Below are 20304 nucleotides of genomic sequence, written 5' to 3' on the forward strand. Positions count from 1 at the left end.
CTGACTGGTCATCCGTGGTCTCATCCCACTCATCAATGTCTTCAGTGATGTCAGATTCAGAACATTGTGAAGAGGTGAGCTGATCATCACTAGTTGGTTGTGATGTTCCACAGTCCTCTACATCAGCTTGTGTTTCCATGTCTTGAGATGAGGTGCTGGCTACAGGTTCTGTTTGTATGTTTTCATCATCATGTTTCACTGACAGTAATATCTCTGTTGATCCACCATCCACCTCTGATATTTGAAGTGGCTCATCATGCTCCTCTTTAATCTGTAGAGACTCTGGTTCCTCTTGGACCAGACTGGATGTTCTCTCCTGCTGCTCAGGGAATACCTCCTCTTTAAACACAAGGAGGCGTATGGCGTCTAGACAGAATATATAAAAGAGAAACCCATTATTACATGTTTGGGAACTTCTGCTGTTAGTTCCATATCTGTCCTAACTTCAAATGGTTGTTTCTTACCTCAACAATGCTTACTTTCTAAAACAAGACACTCCTTGTTTCTCAAATGTAAAATGTAATTAGCTACAACGTACTGCTAGCAGATATAGGCCCTGTTGTTTTGGAATAGACAAGTTTATTGAATTTCCTCCTTTTAAACAGTCTATGATTTTACACAATCAACAGTTTATTTAATTCTTCCTTACTACTTGATTCTGAGAAATTAAACATTAAACAGCAATGGTCTCTCTCTCTCTCTCTCTCTCTCTCTCTCTCTCTCTCTCTCTCTCTCTCTCTCTCTCTCTCTCAAGGTTTTACCAACCTGCTCTGTGTAGTTTGACGATTGGTTGTAAAACCATATCCAGTAGTCTGCGTTGGCGGTCAGTTTCTTGCTTGATGTGGAAAGCTTCATCCTCGTACTCTGTTAGAATTCTTCCAACGACCCCAAATATATCTTCAGCAGCAGCAGATAGTCTCTGGTTGACCATGGACTTCAATGTTTGTAGTAATGCCATAACTCAAAACCTGCCCAAATTGACTTTTAAATAGAGCAAAAATTATTGTTTCTTACCTCAACAATGCTTACTTTCTAAAACAAGACACTCCTTGTTTCTCAAATGTAAAATGTAATTAGCTACAACGTACTGCTATCAGATATAGGCCCTGTTGTTTTGGAATAGACAAGTTTATTGAATTTCCTCCTTTTAAACAGTCTATGATTTTACACAATCAACAGTTTATTTAATTCTTCCTTACTACTTGATTCTGAGAAATTAAACATTAAACAGCAATGGTCTCTCTATCTCTCTCTCTCTCACACACACACACACACACACACACACACACACACACACACACACACACACACACACACACACACACACACACCATCGCCATTAATGAAACAATTTCTCCGTGTCCAACTTATCCACGTATGTCCCCGTGGTTTTAGAGCTCGCTCGTAACATTGTTGCTGTCTGTAATACTTCTGAAGTTCTGATGCACTGTTGTTGATCTGCCATGTATCAGCGACACATTCAAGATGGCGCCGTCCCCGAATTTCCATACTAAAGGTGCGCGGTTTGCCAGCACAGCACAAGACATCCATACTTAAAGGAGGTGAAACACATGTGTTGTGATGAGCTTTCTGTATAATGAACACACATGTAACTGTCAAACCTTTATTTGAAAAAGAGAGAAAGAAATTACAGTGTTTTACATGTATGACAGAGTGAATATTGTCTTTTACATGAAGACAAAATACTATAGACTCTAAATGTAACCACCGTGACACGGGTGTAGAAGGAACCACAGGACAATCACTCTATGTTGGTTGTTTTTACACAGTACACAGTACACAGCACATGGGTGATGAATAAAAGGCATACAGCTTTCTCTTGAGAATGCCTGTCTCTCTCAGTCCCAGCCTGAACTGACTTAACAAACTGTCTGTATTGATATACACATGTAAACAATGTTGCAGTACAAAACACTTAAACGACAAGAAATAATTAATGAATTGAATACAACCAAAATAACAAAATAGTCAATATAACAATACAATAACCCAAAATCTGTTTACCCCTACGACCAAACTCCAATGGAGCGTTCCAGCTCAAACCATCCCGCAGCCTAGGGGTAGGCTATTTGGGTAGAACCACCTCATTAATATATAATATTAACTCTAAATTGACTATAATGCCTTCTTCGAAGAATAAAAAACACTCATCATTTAACAGATTTTTCAGATGTATGTGTCTTCATGTGTTTTTTTAGATTACCAATCTGACTAAAGCCTTTTTCACAAACTTTACAGTTAAATGGCCTTTCCCCTGTATGAGTCATCATGTGTGCTTTTAATTCACCATTATGAGAACAGCCCTTGCCACAAACTGTACACGTAAAGGGCTTTTCCCCTGTGTGAGTCATCATGTGCAATTTTACATGTTGCTTTTGACTAAAGCCTGTGCCGCAAACTGTACATGTAAAGGGCGTTTCCCCTGTATGAGTCCTCATGTGTTTGTTTAAATCCCCATTATGACTACAGCCCTTGCCACAAACTGTACACGTAAAGGGCTTTTCCCCTGTGTGAGATATAATGTGTAATTTTACATGACCCTTTTGACTAAAGCCTTTGCCACAAACTGTACATGTAAAGGGTCTTTCCCCTGTATGAGTCCTCATGTGTTTTCTTAACTGTATGGACTTAACTGTTATGATGTATAATGTGCGGACATTGATGTTCTAACATTTATTATGCTGACATGTATTAGACTGACAGTGACACTGATTGCTGTGAAGTGTTTTCAATCATGATGGTCGCTATATAATGACGTCCTGCTGTATGTCATAACTATGGGACCCTGACGAAGGCTGAGTGCCGAAACACGTTGGTCCTTTTTGTAATGTTCTTTGCCATGCCTTAAACCCAATAAAAAAAGGCTTTTTTTCACCTCACTGGAACAGAGTGCCTTGGATCCTCTTATTTTATGATATTATCTAACCTCGCCAACGAGCACCTGTATTCAGTTCAACAAACAACGGACCACGGCAGCGCTCCCCTCTTCTTCTATTTAACATAAAGGATATTGTAATCCAAGAGCCCGCATGTATTTTATAGTTTGAATTAGTCAATAAAAGTGAACATTTTCAACTCTGTTTCTCTCTGCACATTTAACATGTAGGCTGAATTTTAGCCCGATTTGTGACCTCCGACAAAATTCCTGTGTCGGCCGCGATTTTGAACTCCCGACAAATTAACGTGCGTCTTTTTGTCTTGTAGTGTGACAGATCAAAAAGACAAATATTCGGCCGCTGCAACGTCCAAGACAAAACGTTGTCAATATTAAACATGTTTAATATTTTGGACATTTCCTCGCCCAGTGTGACATGGGTGACATCCCATACGATGTGTTGGTTGCGATGACAAATGCAATGACAAATAGAATTACAGCTCCTTGCGGAGCAGGTTTTGGCACTGCCCACTGAGTCCAGTCCACTCCCCACAGTGCCTTGGCGCGAGAAGTAAAGAACAATCATGGCGGCAGCAACAGGAGGAAAAAAGACACGAAAAGCAAAGAACACAAACACAAAAAGTGGAAAACCGAAGAAGAGGAGGCGTTTATTGAGCTCTGGCAGACACATCCCTGCCTTTATGACATTAGCGAAAAAGATTACCATGATAAAAAAAAAAAACAGATGACGATCTGTTTGTACAGTTATCTATAGCTAGTCTTGTAATATGTCACCTCGCAGGTTTATTTTAAAGGGTAGAATTCGTTTCAGTGCAAGTTATATCGTTTTGTCATTACAAATAAATAAAGAGCGGTGGGATAGGGCAAGGCGGGGGAAGAGAGATCAGTCAAAGAAACAAAATGAACAAACAAACAAAAATAATCAAGAATTGACTAGCACTAGAATGGCTGTGACATAGGCTACTATATTACATATAGCAGTTGTGGTTCCCAAACTTTTTCATGTCAAGGACCCCCAATTTGACACCAAAGTGACACTAATTAGCCCGCGGACCCCCATATGCCAGGGACCCCCATAAGATAAGATTTTTACGGCTCTAGCAATGATTCTCAACCCGTCTACTTTCATGGACCCCCAGTTTGACATGTATATCCCATTTATTGGCATTTCTATCTCTGGAACTGCAATTTATATTGTAAAATCAATGTTAATTTAACTGAGAGTGTACAAATGGGTTCCGTTTGTACACTCAGAGTACAGATCCATAAGGATCCATTTGGTTCCAAACTATCATTTAGCTGGGGACCCCCTTGAACTCCCTCAGAGGACCCCTGGGGGTTCACGGACCCCACTTTGGGAATCACTGCTATTCTCTTTATTCAGACCACAGCCATCTTGCCAGCAAGGTGATACCTAGGTGACACTTCCCATAGACAGCCCATTCATCCAAACATAAAAGTCCTCTCTAATTATATTAAACATCACCAACATTGCAGCTGTAGGGAAAGCTTGAATTATCCTCTTTCAATCTGTAAAGTGTTTGTTTCATAAAAATCCGGGCGGGGTTGGCGAAAGGGCCTTTCTGTGTGGAGTTTGCATGTTCTCCCGTGTCCCCTAGGGTAGGTACCCTCACAAAAACATGCCGTAATCCTGGTCTCTAAACTACCTCCCCCTGGCCAGCCGGGGCGCCCGATGGAGGGGAAAGGAACTGGTCGGAATAACGTGTTCCTCCCACGCGCTACGTCCGGCCGGGAAAACTCTCCCCTGTCGGGTGAAAAGAAGCAGCTTGGACTCCTCATGCATAGAAGGAGGCATGAGGTCAGTCCGATGCCCCCCCAGGTTGGCAGAGGAAGTGTAGCGCCCAGGATTACATTAGATAATTGACACTGGGTGAAAAAAATGGGTTACAAAATTGTGGGATAAAACATTTAAGAAAGAAATAATAATAATCCACCGTAGACATTTTATGAGCTATTTCCTGTCAAGAAATTCCTTGCAGATGATTTTTTTCTAAGGCCCAGGCCACACGTCTATGGATCTTTTGCAAAACGCACATTTCTTTGTGCGTTTGGGCCTTTCAGCCACACGCAAACGGCATTTTCGGCCACTCAAACGGAGGTTTTTGGAAACGGATAAATAAGTGAAGATTTTCGAAAATATCGGATCGGTGGAGCGGTGTAGTCATGCGAAACGGAGCTTTTGAGAAACGATGACGTCACCGCCCTAGTCGCGCATGTTCGTTGTTGCTTTTAACACTGAGCATGCGCATCAGCTCATGGATTGAAAAACAAACAACTTCCGAGGTGAAAGCGAGGTTACCATAGAAACAACAACAAACACGATGGCAGCTGTATACAGAGTCCTGTATCTTTGCTGGGCACTCTTGGGACTTTTACAAGTCAATTTAGCATTAGTACACCAACTGCACCACTTCACCACGACACAGAGGCGTCTGATGCGCGCAACATTGATGGATGGTCATGGTCTGCAGTGTCCGCGGTTCAAAGTCCGCCAGAGACGCCGATTTTGGGTCAGACCCGGTCGAACCAGTGAGTGGTGGGACAAATTCGAGGCAGGGGTTGTGGTTGAGGAGGCGTGGAAGGAAAACTTCAGAATGTCGAGAGCATCACTGGTGTCACTGGCTGAGCGTCTTCGTCCTCACATAGAGGTATGATGATTTCCTTTTTTGCATGTTCTGATGAAAATGGAGGAGGGTCATTCCTATAGTATTCAGTGCTATTTATGTCCCACTCCCCAGGTACAGCATATCTTGTGTAAAAATAAACACTAATTCTAAAAGGTTTATTCAATTAAAGCTTTTCTACCATAGTATTTGTAAAACAATCCCTTTGATTTTAGTACAGGTATATGCTACAATTTCATGTCCCTGTGATGTTTATTCAGCTTCAGTTACAACTAAATGTAACTAATCTAAATCAAAAAATTGAATTCTTATTATATAGTAGGCCTATAGTTGTCATGCTTCTCATCAAATGTTATTAATTGTGATACATGTATTTTTAATGCTTAAAATATTGAAATCAATGTTTGTCCATGACTATACTGTCCCCCTGTTACACTGATGCAAATCCACCTGTAAATGTCCCCTGACTTTCTAGCCACATGACTTCAGAAAGTACAAAGTAGCATATATTTGAGGGGTGCCAGCCCCTCCTGGTTTTGTCTCAATGTTTGTTTTACATCATGTTGTAAGATAATAAGAGCGCCCCTCACTTCACACGGGTGTGATTCTTTTTTTATAGGAAACCCTATGCCAGAAGAAGTATCACTGTTTAATTGGCCTTTTTTATCAATGTTTTAGGTTGTGTTACTGTTGTGTAAACATGTCTCCCCTGGCCCTGTTGTGCTTAAATATCAAGAAAATTGATACATTTTCATACATCTGAAAATATGATTGTTCAACATATTAAAATCTTACTGTGTTCGCAATGTGATACCATATTCTTCATTACATGAGGAGTAATGGCCATTTTTAGAATGAAATGTCCCCCCCTGTTATGTCCAAAATGTGTCCCCCTGTTCCAGTGTAAATGTATATTTAAAAATTGGAATAAGCTGGACAAATGTTTTTCTGACAGCTGAACATGCCCTCTTTCAGAAAAAGTCTAGTGCTTTTCTGGTTTTATCCTCTTAGGAGATTTTGTATTGACCTGTACTTTTATTGAACTGTACCCATTCTACAAACTGTTAATACAATTTTCTATCAATCAATCAGGGGGAGAAAACAGTGATGAGAGCTCCAGTGGAAGTACTGAAGAAGGTAGCCGTAACGCTGTACTACCTCAGTGACCAAGGGAGACAGCGGAAGATGGCCAACTCCTTTGGCTTGTCAAAACAGTGTCTCCAACATTGTCCGGGAGGTCTGTACAGCCATAACTGTCCATCTAGGCCCACAGTAGGGCTGCCTTTCACAGAACCTGAAGCAGAAGAACTCGTCACCCGTTCCGAACACTCCTATGGTATACCACAGTGTTTGGGGGCCATCGATGGCACCCACATTGAAGTAAAGCAGCCAACCACCAACTCCATGGATTATATCAACAGGAAGGGGAGATTTTCGCTAAACGTCCAAGCCACCTGTGATTATAGACATCACTTCATGGATGTTGTTGTGAAATGGCCCGGGAGTGTTCATGACGCTCGTGTCTTCGCAAACTCAAAGTTAAATGTCCATTTCAAGACTGCTCGCATCCCTGCATTGAAAACGAGGATTGTGGAGGATGAAGATGAAGACCCCATCCCTATATTTCTTCTTGGAGACCCGGCATATCCATTAATGCCGTACCTAATGAAGGAGTATTCCAATGGGGGGTGCAATCCCCAACAGCAGTACTTTGGCCTGTCTCTGTGCAGAGGCCGGATGGTCATAGAGTGTGCCTTTGGGCGATTGAAGGCCAGGTTTGGGGTCCTTAAGAAGGCAATGGACATAAATATTATCGATCTCCCGTTTGTCATTTATGCATGTTTTGTTCTTCACAACTATTGCGAGGTCTGTAAGGAGACTATTGATGACAGCAGTGTGAGGGCAGCTGTTCAGTTTGACAGGGACTTCCAGCCTCCCACGCAAAATAACCAATGTAGAACAGACTGCAATGAAACGGAGGGAAAGAGAGTCAGAAGGGTACTGACAAAGTTTCTTGACCCTTGACCTATTCAGACCGGGAGAGCATGGGCATCTGTGTCATTTTAGATTTAATTTCAGTGTTGGGAATTAAAAATTGGCACAGTTACAAGCTCACAGCGCACCACTTTGTGCGGCGTGCCACACTGCAAGCTTGTACATCTAAACAAAAAAGAAAGCATTCATTAATTTCAAGATGTTTCAAAAATGAAACATCTTGAAAGTGTTTTTTGTTTGTATTGTTTACATTTTGAACATGTGCCACATTTGCCACTCACTGAAAAAATAAGAACGCAAAACAAAAACACAAATGGCTTGTTGTGTCTGCTATAAACTCTCTGTGTAAACTGTAATAAACGAAACTAAATTCTCAAGCCCACCTATTTCCCGTCCCGTATTGAGAATGTATTCAAGAAAAAGTATATGCATCAAAATGTGCTTAAGAAAATTACTCACTGCAGCTGACATTTTGATGCATATACTTTTTCTTGAATACATTCTCAATACGGGACGGGAAATAGGTGGGCTTGAGAATTTAGTTTCGTTTATTACAGTTTACACAGAGAGTTTATAGCAGACACAACAAGCCATTTGTGTTTTTGTTTTGCGTTCTTATTTTTTCAGTGAGTGGCAAATGTGACACAGACAACCATGAAATACTGTCACATTAGTTTGTTGTAATTGTCACTTTAACCCATGAGAACTGGGACAGCATGTGTGCTGCATTTTACGTTATTACGTTTACAGTTAGGCTATAACAGGCCATTTATGTTTTGCGTTATGTTTTCAGTGAAATACTGTCTGTTACATTAGTTTGTACGTATGTCACTTTAACCCATGAGAACTGGGACAGCATGTGTGCTGCGATTTACGTTATTATGTTTAGTTAGTCCTTCCCTTGTGTTGCTACGTTGTCGTGGTGGGAAGGCTTGTGTGTCTCCGTGACTCTGAGGGCTATACCGGAGGGGGTTCATACCCCCGGCAGGTTCAACCAAGCCGGGCAGGTCTCAGGGGAGAGGCCAGACGAAAAGCAGCACCTGGTCCTCCAGGTTGGGGGAAATCTTCAATGGGTTTGAAATATTTCAAATTGGTTTTATGCAAATGTCTTCTGGTGGGGTCCCTGGCACCAAACATTTTCAGTTGGGGGGGGGGGGGGGGGGGTACATCATCATTTTGAGGTGTCCTAGAAGAAATAGCAGATCTACAACGAGCTACGAGCTTGTAGATCTGCTATTTCTTTTAAATCGTGAAAATGTGGCCAAATCGACATGAAAAAGGTTGAGCACCACTGACATAGAAACATAGGTTTTCCAGAAAACTGTCAGGATTTAGAAGATATTTGTAGAATCGTCCTGAGGTCTAAATGGGTTAAGCAGATTTCGTGTTATCTTCAAACAAAGCCTGTCTGTAGGATAACTGGGTGATGTGCTGTGGTGTGGCATTTGGTTGTGGAGGTGAGGCGGTGTGTGATCGGATATGTATGGATGCAGGGTTGTGGGATAACGGAGCAGGATGTTGTGATGAGACTGTGTGAGATGGGTTATGTAGGGACGGAGGGTTGTGGTTGTGCTGGGTAGGATGCTGTGGTGTGGTATTTGGTTGTGGAGATGAGACAGTGTGCGATCGGATATGCATGGATGCAGGGTTGTAAGAGAACTGAGCAGGATGTGATGAGACTGTGTGAGATGGGTTATGTAGGGACGGAGGGTTGTGGTTGTGCTGGGTAGGATACTGTGGTGTGGTATTTGGTTGTGGAGATGAGACAGTGTGCGATCGGATATGCATGGATGCAGGGTTGTAAGAGAACTGAGCAGGATGTGATGAGAATGTGTGAGATGGGTTATGTAGGGACGGAGGGTTGTGGTTGTGTTGGGTAGGATGCTGTGGTGTGGTATTTGGTTGTGGAGATGAGACAGTGTGCGATCGGATATGCATGGATGCAGGGTTGTGGGATAACGGAGCAGGATGTTGTGATGAGACTGTGTGAGATGGGTTATGTAGGGACGGAGGGTTGTGGTTGTGTTGGGTAGGATGCTGTGGTGTGGCATTTGGTTGTGGAGGTGAGACGGTGTGTGATCGGATATGTATGGATGCAGGGTTGTGGGATAACGGAGCAGGATGTTGCGATGAGACTGTGTGAGATGGGTTATGTAGGGACGGAGGGTTGTGGTTGTGCTGGGTAGGATGCTGTGGTGTGGTATTTGGTTGTGGAGATGAGACAGTGTGTGATCGGATATGCATGGATGCAGGGTTGTAAGAGAACTGAGCAGGATGTGATGAGAATGTGTGAGATGGGTTATGTAGGGACGGAGGGTTGTGGTTGTGTTGGGTAGGATGCTGTGGTGTGGTATTTGGTTGTGGAGATGAGACAGTGTGCGATCGGATATGCATGGATGCAGGGTTGTGGGATAACGGAGCAGGATGTTGTGATGAGACTGTGTGAGATGGGTTATGTAGGGACGGAGCGTTGTGCATGTGTGTGTAAGTGCTACTTTGGGGTTGGGTGTAATATGGTGGCTGAGGAGGTTACATCATTTGAGTCAAAAGGTTAAAACCGTTATTGATTGAGGATGTGAGCTGTGCAATCTTTCTTTCTTTAACCTTTATTTATTCAGGGAAGTCAGTTGAGAGCAAGCTCTCTTTTTCAATAACGCCCTGATTACAGTACACATACCATACAATATAAATAATACATACATTACAGGATAAGAAACAGTTTAGAGTGAGCAAGTACAGCTGGATCTCAAATGGATCCTTACAAGTCTTTTAAAAACGTTCAAGTGAAATCAAAGTTTTCAGTTTTAAGATTGATTGTAGACAGTTCCACATGTGAGGTGCATAGTAGTGAAAGGCTGTTTTACCCAATTCAGAATTCACAAAGGGCTAACATAAGGTAGTTTTGGGAGCGGGTGTGATGTTGGCCAGTTTTGGGATGTAGTAGGCTGCTAAGATATGTAGGCATTTTTTTAAGTAAGGCTTTGTAGATAAAAACAGTGCAGTGTTGTTCTCGTCTCTTAGCCAATGAAGGCCAACCAACCTTTTCATACAACCTACAGTGATGGGTGAGGAACCCATCTCCAGTTATAAACCGGAGGGCAGAGTGGTAGATTGTGTCTCAATATTTGAGGTGATTTGGTTGAGATTCTGTGTGTTCTGTGTTTTCAGCATGCTCCTCTTCAGTTCCAGGTCTTCTTGGGCTGCATCCACCGGAGCCCTTCTCTTCAGCTTGTCGTACCTGTAGCCATTAAGTTTGGCCTTGAATAGAAGAATAGAATACTTTACTTACAAAACTTAAAAATCACACCTGTGTGAAGTGAGGGGCGCTAATATATTAAAGTCTAACTCATGTTGCTATGATTAGGTGATGTAAAACAAACTGTGTCAAAACAAACATTAAATTATCTTTATTGTTAATGGGATTTAATGTTTGTTAGGGACACAACAAACATACATTTCTCCTCATTGTCAATGGCGTCTTTAAAACAAACATTGAACTAAAAACAAACATTAAACCTGTATATAGGAGCGCCCCTCAAAAACAAGCAGACAGAATTACATTTGGCAGCTATAAACAATAATCTAGCTACTGTCTAGCATACAACTGTGAAAACAACCAATACAGAGCAATATGCAATGTAGGCTATCTACAAAATAGCATATTGACATATTCTATTCCATTCTACTTTATTAAAAACATTTTCCAAAAAATATGTATTAACATGCTGGGGAAATTAGCCTATGTAACACTGTTCCTTGCTGCCCGCCTATGCTGTTACAGTTATGTGTACAGTACAAGTTACAACACAAATACAATACACCGTTTCCTTAACCAAAAGTGAGGACCACAAACATACCTGAAGTAGACTCCGTCTTTCCTTCACGACTGAGGCGGACACTCCTGCAGACGTAGCACCATCACCATCAACGGACGCTCCATCCGAATCGTGCCCGCCGGTCCCGGTATCCACAGCCACATGATCCACAGTGGGAGATGATCCGACTCCGGCGGTCTGGTCCGACTCCACGGCAATGGCCGGGTTTCTCAAAGAAGACCGTGCATAAGAGTTGTAGTGTACGCACGCGCATAGGGCTCTAGGCTTCTGTTTGCGGCCTTCTGCTGTCTAATTGGCTGCATGGGCAGCGAATCAGACACCATGTCCTTTTTTGGGAAACGCCATCAAACACGACAAGATAGACATAGAATACCTAGATAGAGCACAGCCTTACGTGTCATAAGGCCTCCTGCATGAAGGAATTTAGAAGCAACCCCGTTTTTCCAAAAGCCTTTTTAAATATAAAAATGTCGTAATTAAATTAATATTTTTAGCATCATCTAGAGAATTTCAGCCATCTTGCCATATGTTTTATATTTCTTTTAGAATTATTGGATTACCCGTGACAGCACATTTAGGAAAATGCAGCTATTATAACTCCATGCGTCGTCTTCATTCTGCAGCGCCTTGGCGCAGTATATGAATGGAGTAGGCTAATTATTTTTTTGGAAAGGCTCGCCACCAAACATGCAGTCATCTTTTTTTAGTATGGTAAACAATAAACATTGCAGGTAATGCATTTTGATTTAATTGTAAGAGGGAGCGTATCAACACACATGTGTAACCACTACATGTTCTGATTGAGCAAGGGGAAGCAGCGGACAAATCAATGATTTCATTATAAACTGTAGGCCTACGTACCGGTAGATTGCAATTGAATAAAAACATAATTTATAGGCCTACACTACACATAGCCTACTGTAGTACTGTGTGTAGTCAAGTGGCTAAACCCCACGTTACAGGCGATAGAAAATGTAATGTTAAGCAGAGCATTATATGCCGATGTCACTCCATATAATTTAATAAAAGCATATAAAAAACATGAATTATACACCCAATGAAAATTTACACTTCACGGATTATACGCCATTTGGAATTAGAACAATCGGTTGAAGATTGTCCGAGTATAGTACGATTTAAATATCAACTTTGTGGTTGCGCTGAGGCAGTGAGGACCTGCGCACCGAAAATAGATGATCTGCAATTAAGCTCACAAAGCGCTGTCATGCAACACTTGGAGCTTAGATACACGGATGACAATAAACATTTCACAGAATACTGTATAGGCCTATACCACTTTGAATTAAAACAATTGGATAGGCTGCATAGGCACTTAGCCTATATTTATTTTATGGATGTGGAGCCAGGACTGGTGTTGCGCTGTTGTTAGGTGAGTGGCGTGCGGAGATCTGCAAACTAAACACGGTGAACACGCATATAATAATATAAATGAGGGCTGAGGCTGATTAAGTTTGCAAATAACGGCCTGTGGGCGGTTATATGGACGATATATATATATATATATATATATATATACACTTTTTTTTCTCTCTCACCCTCTATAGCGCGCAGTCTCTCTCTGTCTGTCTGTGTCTCTCTCTCTGTCTCTCTCTCGCGCTTTAATCATACAATTATTTCTATATAGTCCACATTTATGTCTGCCTGGCTCAGCTGGTTCGGGTCTCTCGGAATGTCGGAAATAATCGAATTTCGGTCGGACTCGGCGCAGGAATTTGAAAGAAATCTCGGAACGGGTCGGAATCGGACAAAATTGTCACGGATCCATTCGGGTTCGGTTTAACTATTTGAAAATATTTTCGGAACGGGTCGGAATCGGTAACATGTCACAGATTAATTTAAAGAGTAAAGAGAGCCTACTGTCAGCTGTCCAGCAGTCCAAATATTATTAAATTAAATTTCAGAATGGTAGACCTGAGGCCTACCATATACCAGGCCTCAAGCCTGAGGCCTATACCAGGCCTGAGGCCTACCATTGCGTGGCACATCTATGCACGGAACGTCTATGTTCACAGGCGTCATGCTTCACTGCGCATGCCTAGAACTTTGCTCTTAAGAAGATGCGTAAGAATAATTATTTGAGAAACCTGGGCCAATGTCTGTTGACTCTGTTGACATGGAGGTTGTTGCTGGAGAGCCACCCAAATCTCCCCACAGAGCTCGAAGAACACCAGTACTACGCTACCGTGTCCACTTCGGCGTCGGTGTCAACGGCACTTCACACGGATGCCCTTGAGCTTGGTCGCTATTATTAACTTGGTCGCGGAGCCCTTTGCATGAGGAAACTCTTTCCCCACCAGTTTAGCCTCTTCTGTATCAGGATACTGTTCCTCAAACTCCTCTTTGATGTCGGCATATTTGGTATAGCAACTCTCCCAGTCCACATTCTCTTGTGCTTTCTTGGCTTTGTACTGTAAGGTGACGCTAAGCAGCAACTGAACCTCGTCCTCCGTCCATACATAACTGGAATCAGTTTTAGATTGTTTATTTTTGCTCGTCATAACTTTTCTCCTGTCTACCCAAACAATACGCATATCCCGCTCTGTCTACACGCCTTGTTTGTTTTGTTTTTTATTCACTAGTACTACCGGGTTATGTGGGGGGATTTATTGGGAAACCAGCTCACCGCGCATGCTCAGAACATTTTTCTATTGCGTTACATATTTCTTATCGCCACCTACTGGCCTGGGATGCTTGTTGGAGTCGAAAATGATCGTTTTGGGTTGTATGTGTGGACACAGATATCTTTGTCGTATGGGCAGGGATTTTTTCTAAAACGAAGGACGAAAATATTCGTTTTGCAAAAGATCCATAGACGTGTAGCCCAGGCCTAAGTGCTGGAGTTTGGAAGTGCTCGTTGACTATCACTCAACGGCCCATGCGTACCACCTGTTTTGAATGTGCACATAATGCAGGAGGCAGCAGGAGGTTGCTTAACGAGCGCTTCCATACTCCATACTTGATGATTAAAATAATCATCTGCAAGGAATTTCTTGACAAGAAGTAGCTCATAAAATGTCTACGGTGGATTTTTATTTAACAAAAACTTTACAGATTGAAAGAGGAATTAGAGGATACTTCAAGCTTTCCCTACACCTGCTATGTTGGTGATTTTGACGGTGTTTAATATAATTAGAGAGGACTTTTCTGTTTGGATGAATGGGCTCTCTATGGAAAGTGTCACCTAGGTATCACCTTGCTGGCAAGATGGCAGCCGTGTGAATATCATCAATACACAGCCATACTGTAGTGATCTGTAGATCACTCCGTGAATCATCACATCGGCAAAAAGCAGTTGTAGCGCTCCATGTGTATTCACCCAATAATTAATTGCTGTGATTTTTCTTCTCAAATACAGTCACGTTGAAGATGTCCAAACTAAAGCCACTGCACTGAGGACACAGTATGGCAAGCTACAGCATCCTGGACCCAGTGGGAGTGGCTACACAGAGCTTTCATTGAGGGGGAAATGGATTATCAGAAACCTAAACTTTCCACAGACCCTCACAAACCACACTAAATGTAGGTTGGTTTTGTAAGAGCATAGTGTTAATACTGTTTATATAACCCATTTAGACCTGAGGACGATAGTAGTGTGAGAGAACTAAAAAAGTCAAAAAAAAGGCCAAAGGAGAATTGTCAGACTCAGGATGAGCTTGAGGTTGAGACAGTTGAGATTTTAAAGACTGTGTCTCAAACACTTCTAGGTGCTAGTCAGAATGTTGACGAGCTGTTTGGCGGACAGGTGACCGGTGAAATGAAGCAATTCAGGGATCCAAAGACCAAGATGCGACTGATGCACGAGAAGCTGAGCAGAGAGCACAAGCACAAGGGTTACAATCACAACCAATGTACCACCACACAGCATGGCAGGCGCACACTCCTACACATCCACCTTATTACCAAACACCCAACCACATGCCAACACACAACAGCTACATGGCAGCACTAAACGAGCCACTTGACCAAGACACAAATGTCCTACAGTCTCTCTAAATACAAGGTATACAAGCCTGCAGGCTGGTGGAGGTGGTAGCAGGTGAGGTGGATTCATGGGTGCCAGTCGCAGACATCCTGCGACTGGATCCAACTCACCTGCTGCCGGATCCACCAGCTCTGGCAGAGGAAACCCACAACCTGTTTCTTTAGTTAGTTGATTTAGCAGACAGTTTGAGGGTCCAATGGAGTTAAGAGGTTTTGTCAACACATTTTTATTACTTTCCATTTTTGAAACAAAACATACGTAAATGGTGTACAATAGCACTGATTTATGCAAAAAAAAATCCAAGGACACCTACGAGAGAAAAGTGAAGCTGAGGGAGAACAACATGAGGGAAGTGTGGCAAGGCGTGAAAACCATCACAGGCCTCAAACAGGGGAATGGGGGGGCTGTGGAGGGGAGCAAAGAGAGGGCTAATTAATTTAACACCTTCTTCAACCGGTTTAATTCCGGACTTGTCCCTCCCGCCCCCCATCAAGCCCACAATTCCACACCCCCTCCCATGTCCTCCATTGTCCCTACCCTGCCCCCTCTCCCTCCGCCTCCCCCCCTCCCCCCTCCCCAAAATGGACATGGACTGTTCACCCCCCCTTCTTCCCCCCAAGCGGAACATGGACCCCCTCCCCCCTCATCAGTCATCACAGCTGACCAGGTCAGAGGAGAGCTACGGAGGATCCGTCCCAGGAAGGCGGCTGGCCCCGACAAGGTGTGTCCAAGGTTACTGAAGGCCTGCGCAACCGAGTTTGGGGACCCCCTCCAGCATATATTCAACCTGAGCCTACGTCTGGGGAAGGTTCCCACACTGTGAAAAACCTCATGTATCGTTCCGGTACCAAAGAAGGGGCGACACGGTGAACTAAATGACTTCAGACCTGTAGCGCTGACCTCTCACCTAATGAAGACACTGGAGAGGCTGATTCTACACTTCATCAGACCTCAGGTGCAACATGCTCAGGATCCCCTGAAATTCGCATACCGGGAGAGGCTAGGGGTGGAGGATGCTATCCTCTACCTCAGGGGTAACCAACCAGGGGTTCGCGAGCTACCAGTAGCTCGCACGACCCATTCAAGTAGATCCCGGAGTGAGCGGGTGTCAGACTGACAGGCAGCCAGTCCATCACTACTACACAGAACGTGTATTTAGAATAGCTCGCAGAGTCGCAGTGATGGTCCCAGACATGTGTTGGGCCATCAACTACGGAGTTCGTTTGTTCTATTGTTTGACCACTATCTCCGGTAACCCCGTGTTGTGATGCACAACTTGTGCATAATAGTCATGCATATCAGAACAGAACAGTATAAAAACCCACAGAGCGAAACAGCCTCTCACTCACTACTATACCTACACAGTAGGCATGCCACGGTATGAGATTTTACAGTACGGTACGGTGCCGGTATTGAAAACCTATACCTCGGTATTCCACTGTATTTATATTAAAAAAAATGAAGAAAAAAAAAGATTCCCCCCCCCCCCCCACCCCCCCTATGTCTAGTGACTACCCCCACCTCCTTATAAGCCCTTCTTTGTTCCCCAACCTGTAGGTCTACATATCTTATTTTTGTATTTTTACCTTTTATGATAATTTGAATTTTGTTATTTGTCATGTGACTTGTCATGATTATGAATTGATTACCCAGGACCGAATGGAAACAAGACTGCAAGGACTTTTTTCAGTGATCCCTTTGGACATGTGTTTGACTGTACCCTATACTGATTACATTTCTGCCAATAAAGTATTCAATCAATGAATCAATAGCTATTCCCCACTGTATTTCACTGTACTATGGCTCCCCCTAATGGCCGTTTTGTACCCTGCACGATGGAGCGCAAGCTGGTACAATCTGGTAGTGCAATCTGCGCATGCTCACAACTGCGTGCCTCTGTGTTGACAGTTCACACTTTTAGTTTAGTACATGTGGAAATATGGAATATACAATTGGATCTGGGTGTCTTTCAGCAACACTAACTCAAAGGTAGGAAGCAACTTTTCAATCTACTGCAGCTGTGTGGTGAAAATAAATGTTTCGCCTTAGTCTGGGAGTGGAGTTGCACTGCATGCGCAGCATGCGCCGTCCACCAACGCTGTATTAAAATACCGTAAACTCGGAAATCTCACGGTATCAACACCGTGGCTGTTCCTGTCGCGGTATTACCGAAATTCGGTAAACCACGGCATGCCTACTACACAGGCAAGCAGTGACTACTCTAGGCCTACTCTGACTATGGAAGATCTGGGGGAAAAAAATCATCAATAATCATTTCCACCAGGAATGGGAGCATGCATCCTTCCAACTTAGCCATGTTTTGGCTCAGCGCAAGAAACCATTTACGGACGGGGACGTGGTTAAAGAATTGCTGAATGTCACGGCGGACTGCTAGCCGCAATTTGCAACTCTAGATTTTTTTATAATGGGATGAATCTAGAGTTGAAATACCCTCCATTGACTCCCCACTCATCATTTTGCGTTTGCGATCTGCTCGTCTTAAACGACGTTAAACTCACCAACATTGCAGCTGTAGTCCAAGCTTGAATTATTCTCTTTCAATCTGCCGAGCTTGTTTTTCATAAAAATCCCCCGTAGACATGTTATGAGCTACTTTCTGTCAAGACATTCTGTGCAAGTGATTATTTTTCTAAGTGCTGGAGTTTGGAAGCGCTCGTCGTAAGTCCCTGAACGTCCCTGCATGCATCTGTTTCGCATTTGCACATAATGCAGGAGGCAGCAGCGCGACCCCTTAATACAAACGAGCGCTTCCAAACTCCAACATTTCTTCTTCTTGACATAAAGTAGCTCATAACATGTCTACGGGGGATTTTTATGAAAAACAAGCTTTGCAGATTGAAAGAGAATAATTCAAGCTTGGACTACAGCTGCAATGTTGGTGAGTTTAACGTCGTTTAAGACGAGCAGATCGCAAACGCAAAATGATGAGTGGGGAGTCAATGGAGGGTATTGCAACTCTAGATTCATCCCATTATAAAAAAATCTAGAGTTGCAAATTGCGGCTAGGCGGACTGCTTGTTTTCGAACCATAAAAACAAGGAGGAATTTAAAGCATTGATACAAACGTATTCAAAGACACTAATTGTGTTTGTCCGAATGTTTTTCCCTGATTTTACCACCAAAGAGGACTTTCTCGCCCGTATTCTGTTGAAAAAAAGGACCCGGGGTGAGGATATGTACAATGCATTCAAGCATGAGTACAAGATTCCTCTTCATAAAATCCTATTAATGACAACAGACGGAGCCCAGCGTTGCTTGGCGTTCATTCAGGATGTGTTTGCATTAACTTCGGATGAAATGAAACTAGTAACTGACTATCCACTGGAGGGCAGAGCTAGAATAGACACTCCACTGTTACATTCTTAGTTTACGCATGATACATGATAACTACTTTTTATATATGTGATGTACCATGCTTTTTGTTATTGCTTAATGTAAATCGCTCTGGATTAAGAGCGTCTGCTAAATGCCTAAATTGTAAATTGTAAACCAGGACTTTTTTGTTCACTTGTATCCCCTGATTGTGTCTTGTGCACTCAAGCTGCATGCCTACATTGGCTCCACTTACGTGTGAAATGGCCTTTTTACAAATGAAAATAATAAAATCCTAGTTTAGAACTCGTATTACTGACTCACATCTTAATGACAGCCTCAGACTGGCAATCACTAACTATGAACCAGATTTCAAAACGCTTGGAGATAATGTGCAGTCACAGCAGTCTCATTAAAGGTGAGCTGACCCTGAGAGTATTGTATCAGTCACCATAACTGTTCAAATATATGGTCATGTATGTATTTGTAATTTGAACATCTGTAAATGTGAATATTCATCGAACTGAGAAACTAAATATTGTGCTATATAAGCAATTCATTTCATGTCCTTTTTGTTTTATTAAAACAAACTCAACAAACAAGATAATAATAATAATATGTATATTTCTAATACATTTGTCTTAATATTTAGGCATTCATTATATAACTATCAGTATGTATTCTTAAACTATAGTCTCTGGATGTGCACATGCATTGAGCCTGTCAGAAATCACAAATTTTAGTGGTAGATACAATTGGGAATAAAATGGGCTCTTGGGCTTGAAAAGGTTGGTTACCACTGCTCTACCTTGTCCATCGGGCCTCCACATACCTGGACAAGGAAAGTGGCGCTGTGAGGATACTTTTCTTTGACTACTCAAGCGTCTTTAATACAATACAGCCCCCCCCCCCCCCCCCCCCCCCCCCCTTCTGAAAGACAAACTGACCAGTATGCACGTTGACCCAGACCTTGTATCCTGGATCATGGACTATCTCACTGACAGACCACAATACGTCAGGTTGAGGGACTGTACATCTGACACCGTGACCTGCAGCACAGGAGTCCCCCAGGGGACTGTGCTGGCCCCCCTTCTCTTCACCCTGTACATGGCAGAGTTTAGACACTGCACAGAGATATGCCACCTGCAGCAATTTTCAGACGACACCGCCATCGTCGGGTGCATCAAGGGGGGGGAGGAGGGGGAGTACAGGAAAGTGATTGAGGACTTTGTGGACTGGAGTCATCTGAACAGGCTCCAGCTCAACGTCTCCAAAACAAAGGAGATCGTGATTGACTTCCGGAGAGCCCGCCCCACCCCTCAGCCTGTTTCCATCGGGGGGGGTGGAGGTCGAGGCGGTCAAGTCATAGAAGTTCCTGGGTGTGGAGCTTGACCATAAGCTGGACTGGTCAGTCAACACAAACTGTCTGTATAAGAAGGGCCAGAGTAGGATTTTCTGAGGACACATCAGTCAGTGGTCTCCAGTGTTCTTTTCTATGCTGTGGTGTGTTGGGGAGGGAATGCCAGACAGAGGGACACAGCCAGACTAGACAGACTGATTAAGCGAGCAGGCAAG

At 43.0% G+C, this 20304-nt stretch overlaps 1 protein-coding gene across 1 annotated transcript; it reads left to right on the forward strand.

Moving 5' to 3' along the window:
- Positions 1 to 6669: 6669 nt before the first annotated feature.
- LOC306917587 (putative nuclease HARBI1) lies at positions 6670 to 7587 on the forward strand (the record flags this gene model as incomplete). Its single annotated transcript, XM_079495883.1, has 1 exon — positions 6670 to 7587. The coding sequence occupies one exon, from the start codon at positions 6670 to 6672 to the stop codon at positions 7585 to 7587; it is 918 nt and encodes a 305-aa protein (XP_079352009.1).
- Between the last annotated feature and the right edge of the window lie 12717 nt (positions 7588 to 20304).

Source organism: Electrona antarctica (assembly GCF_951216825.1).
Source record: "Electrona antarctica genome assembly, chromosome: 24".
Taxonomy (NCBI): domain Eukaryota; kingdom Metazoa; phylum Chordata; class Actinopteri; order Myctophiformes; family Myctophidae; genus Electrona; species Electrona antarctica.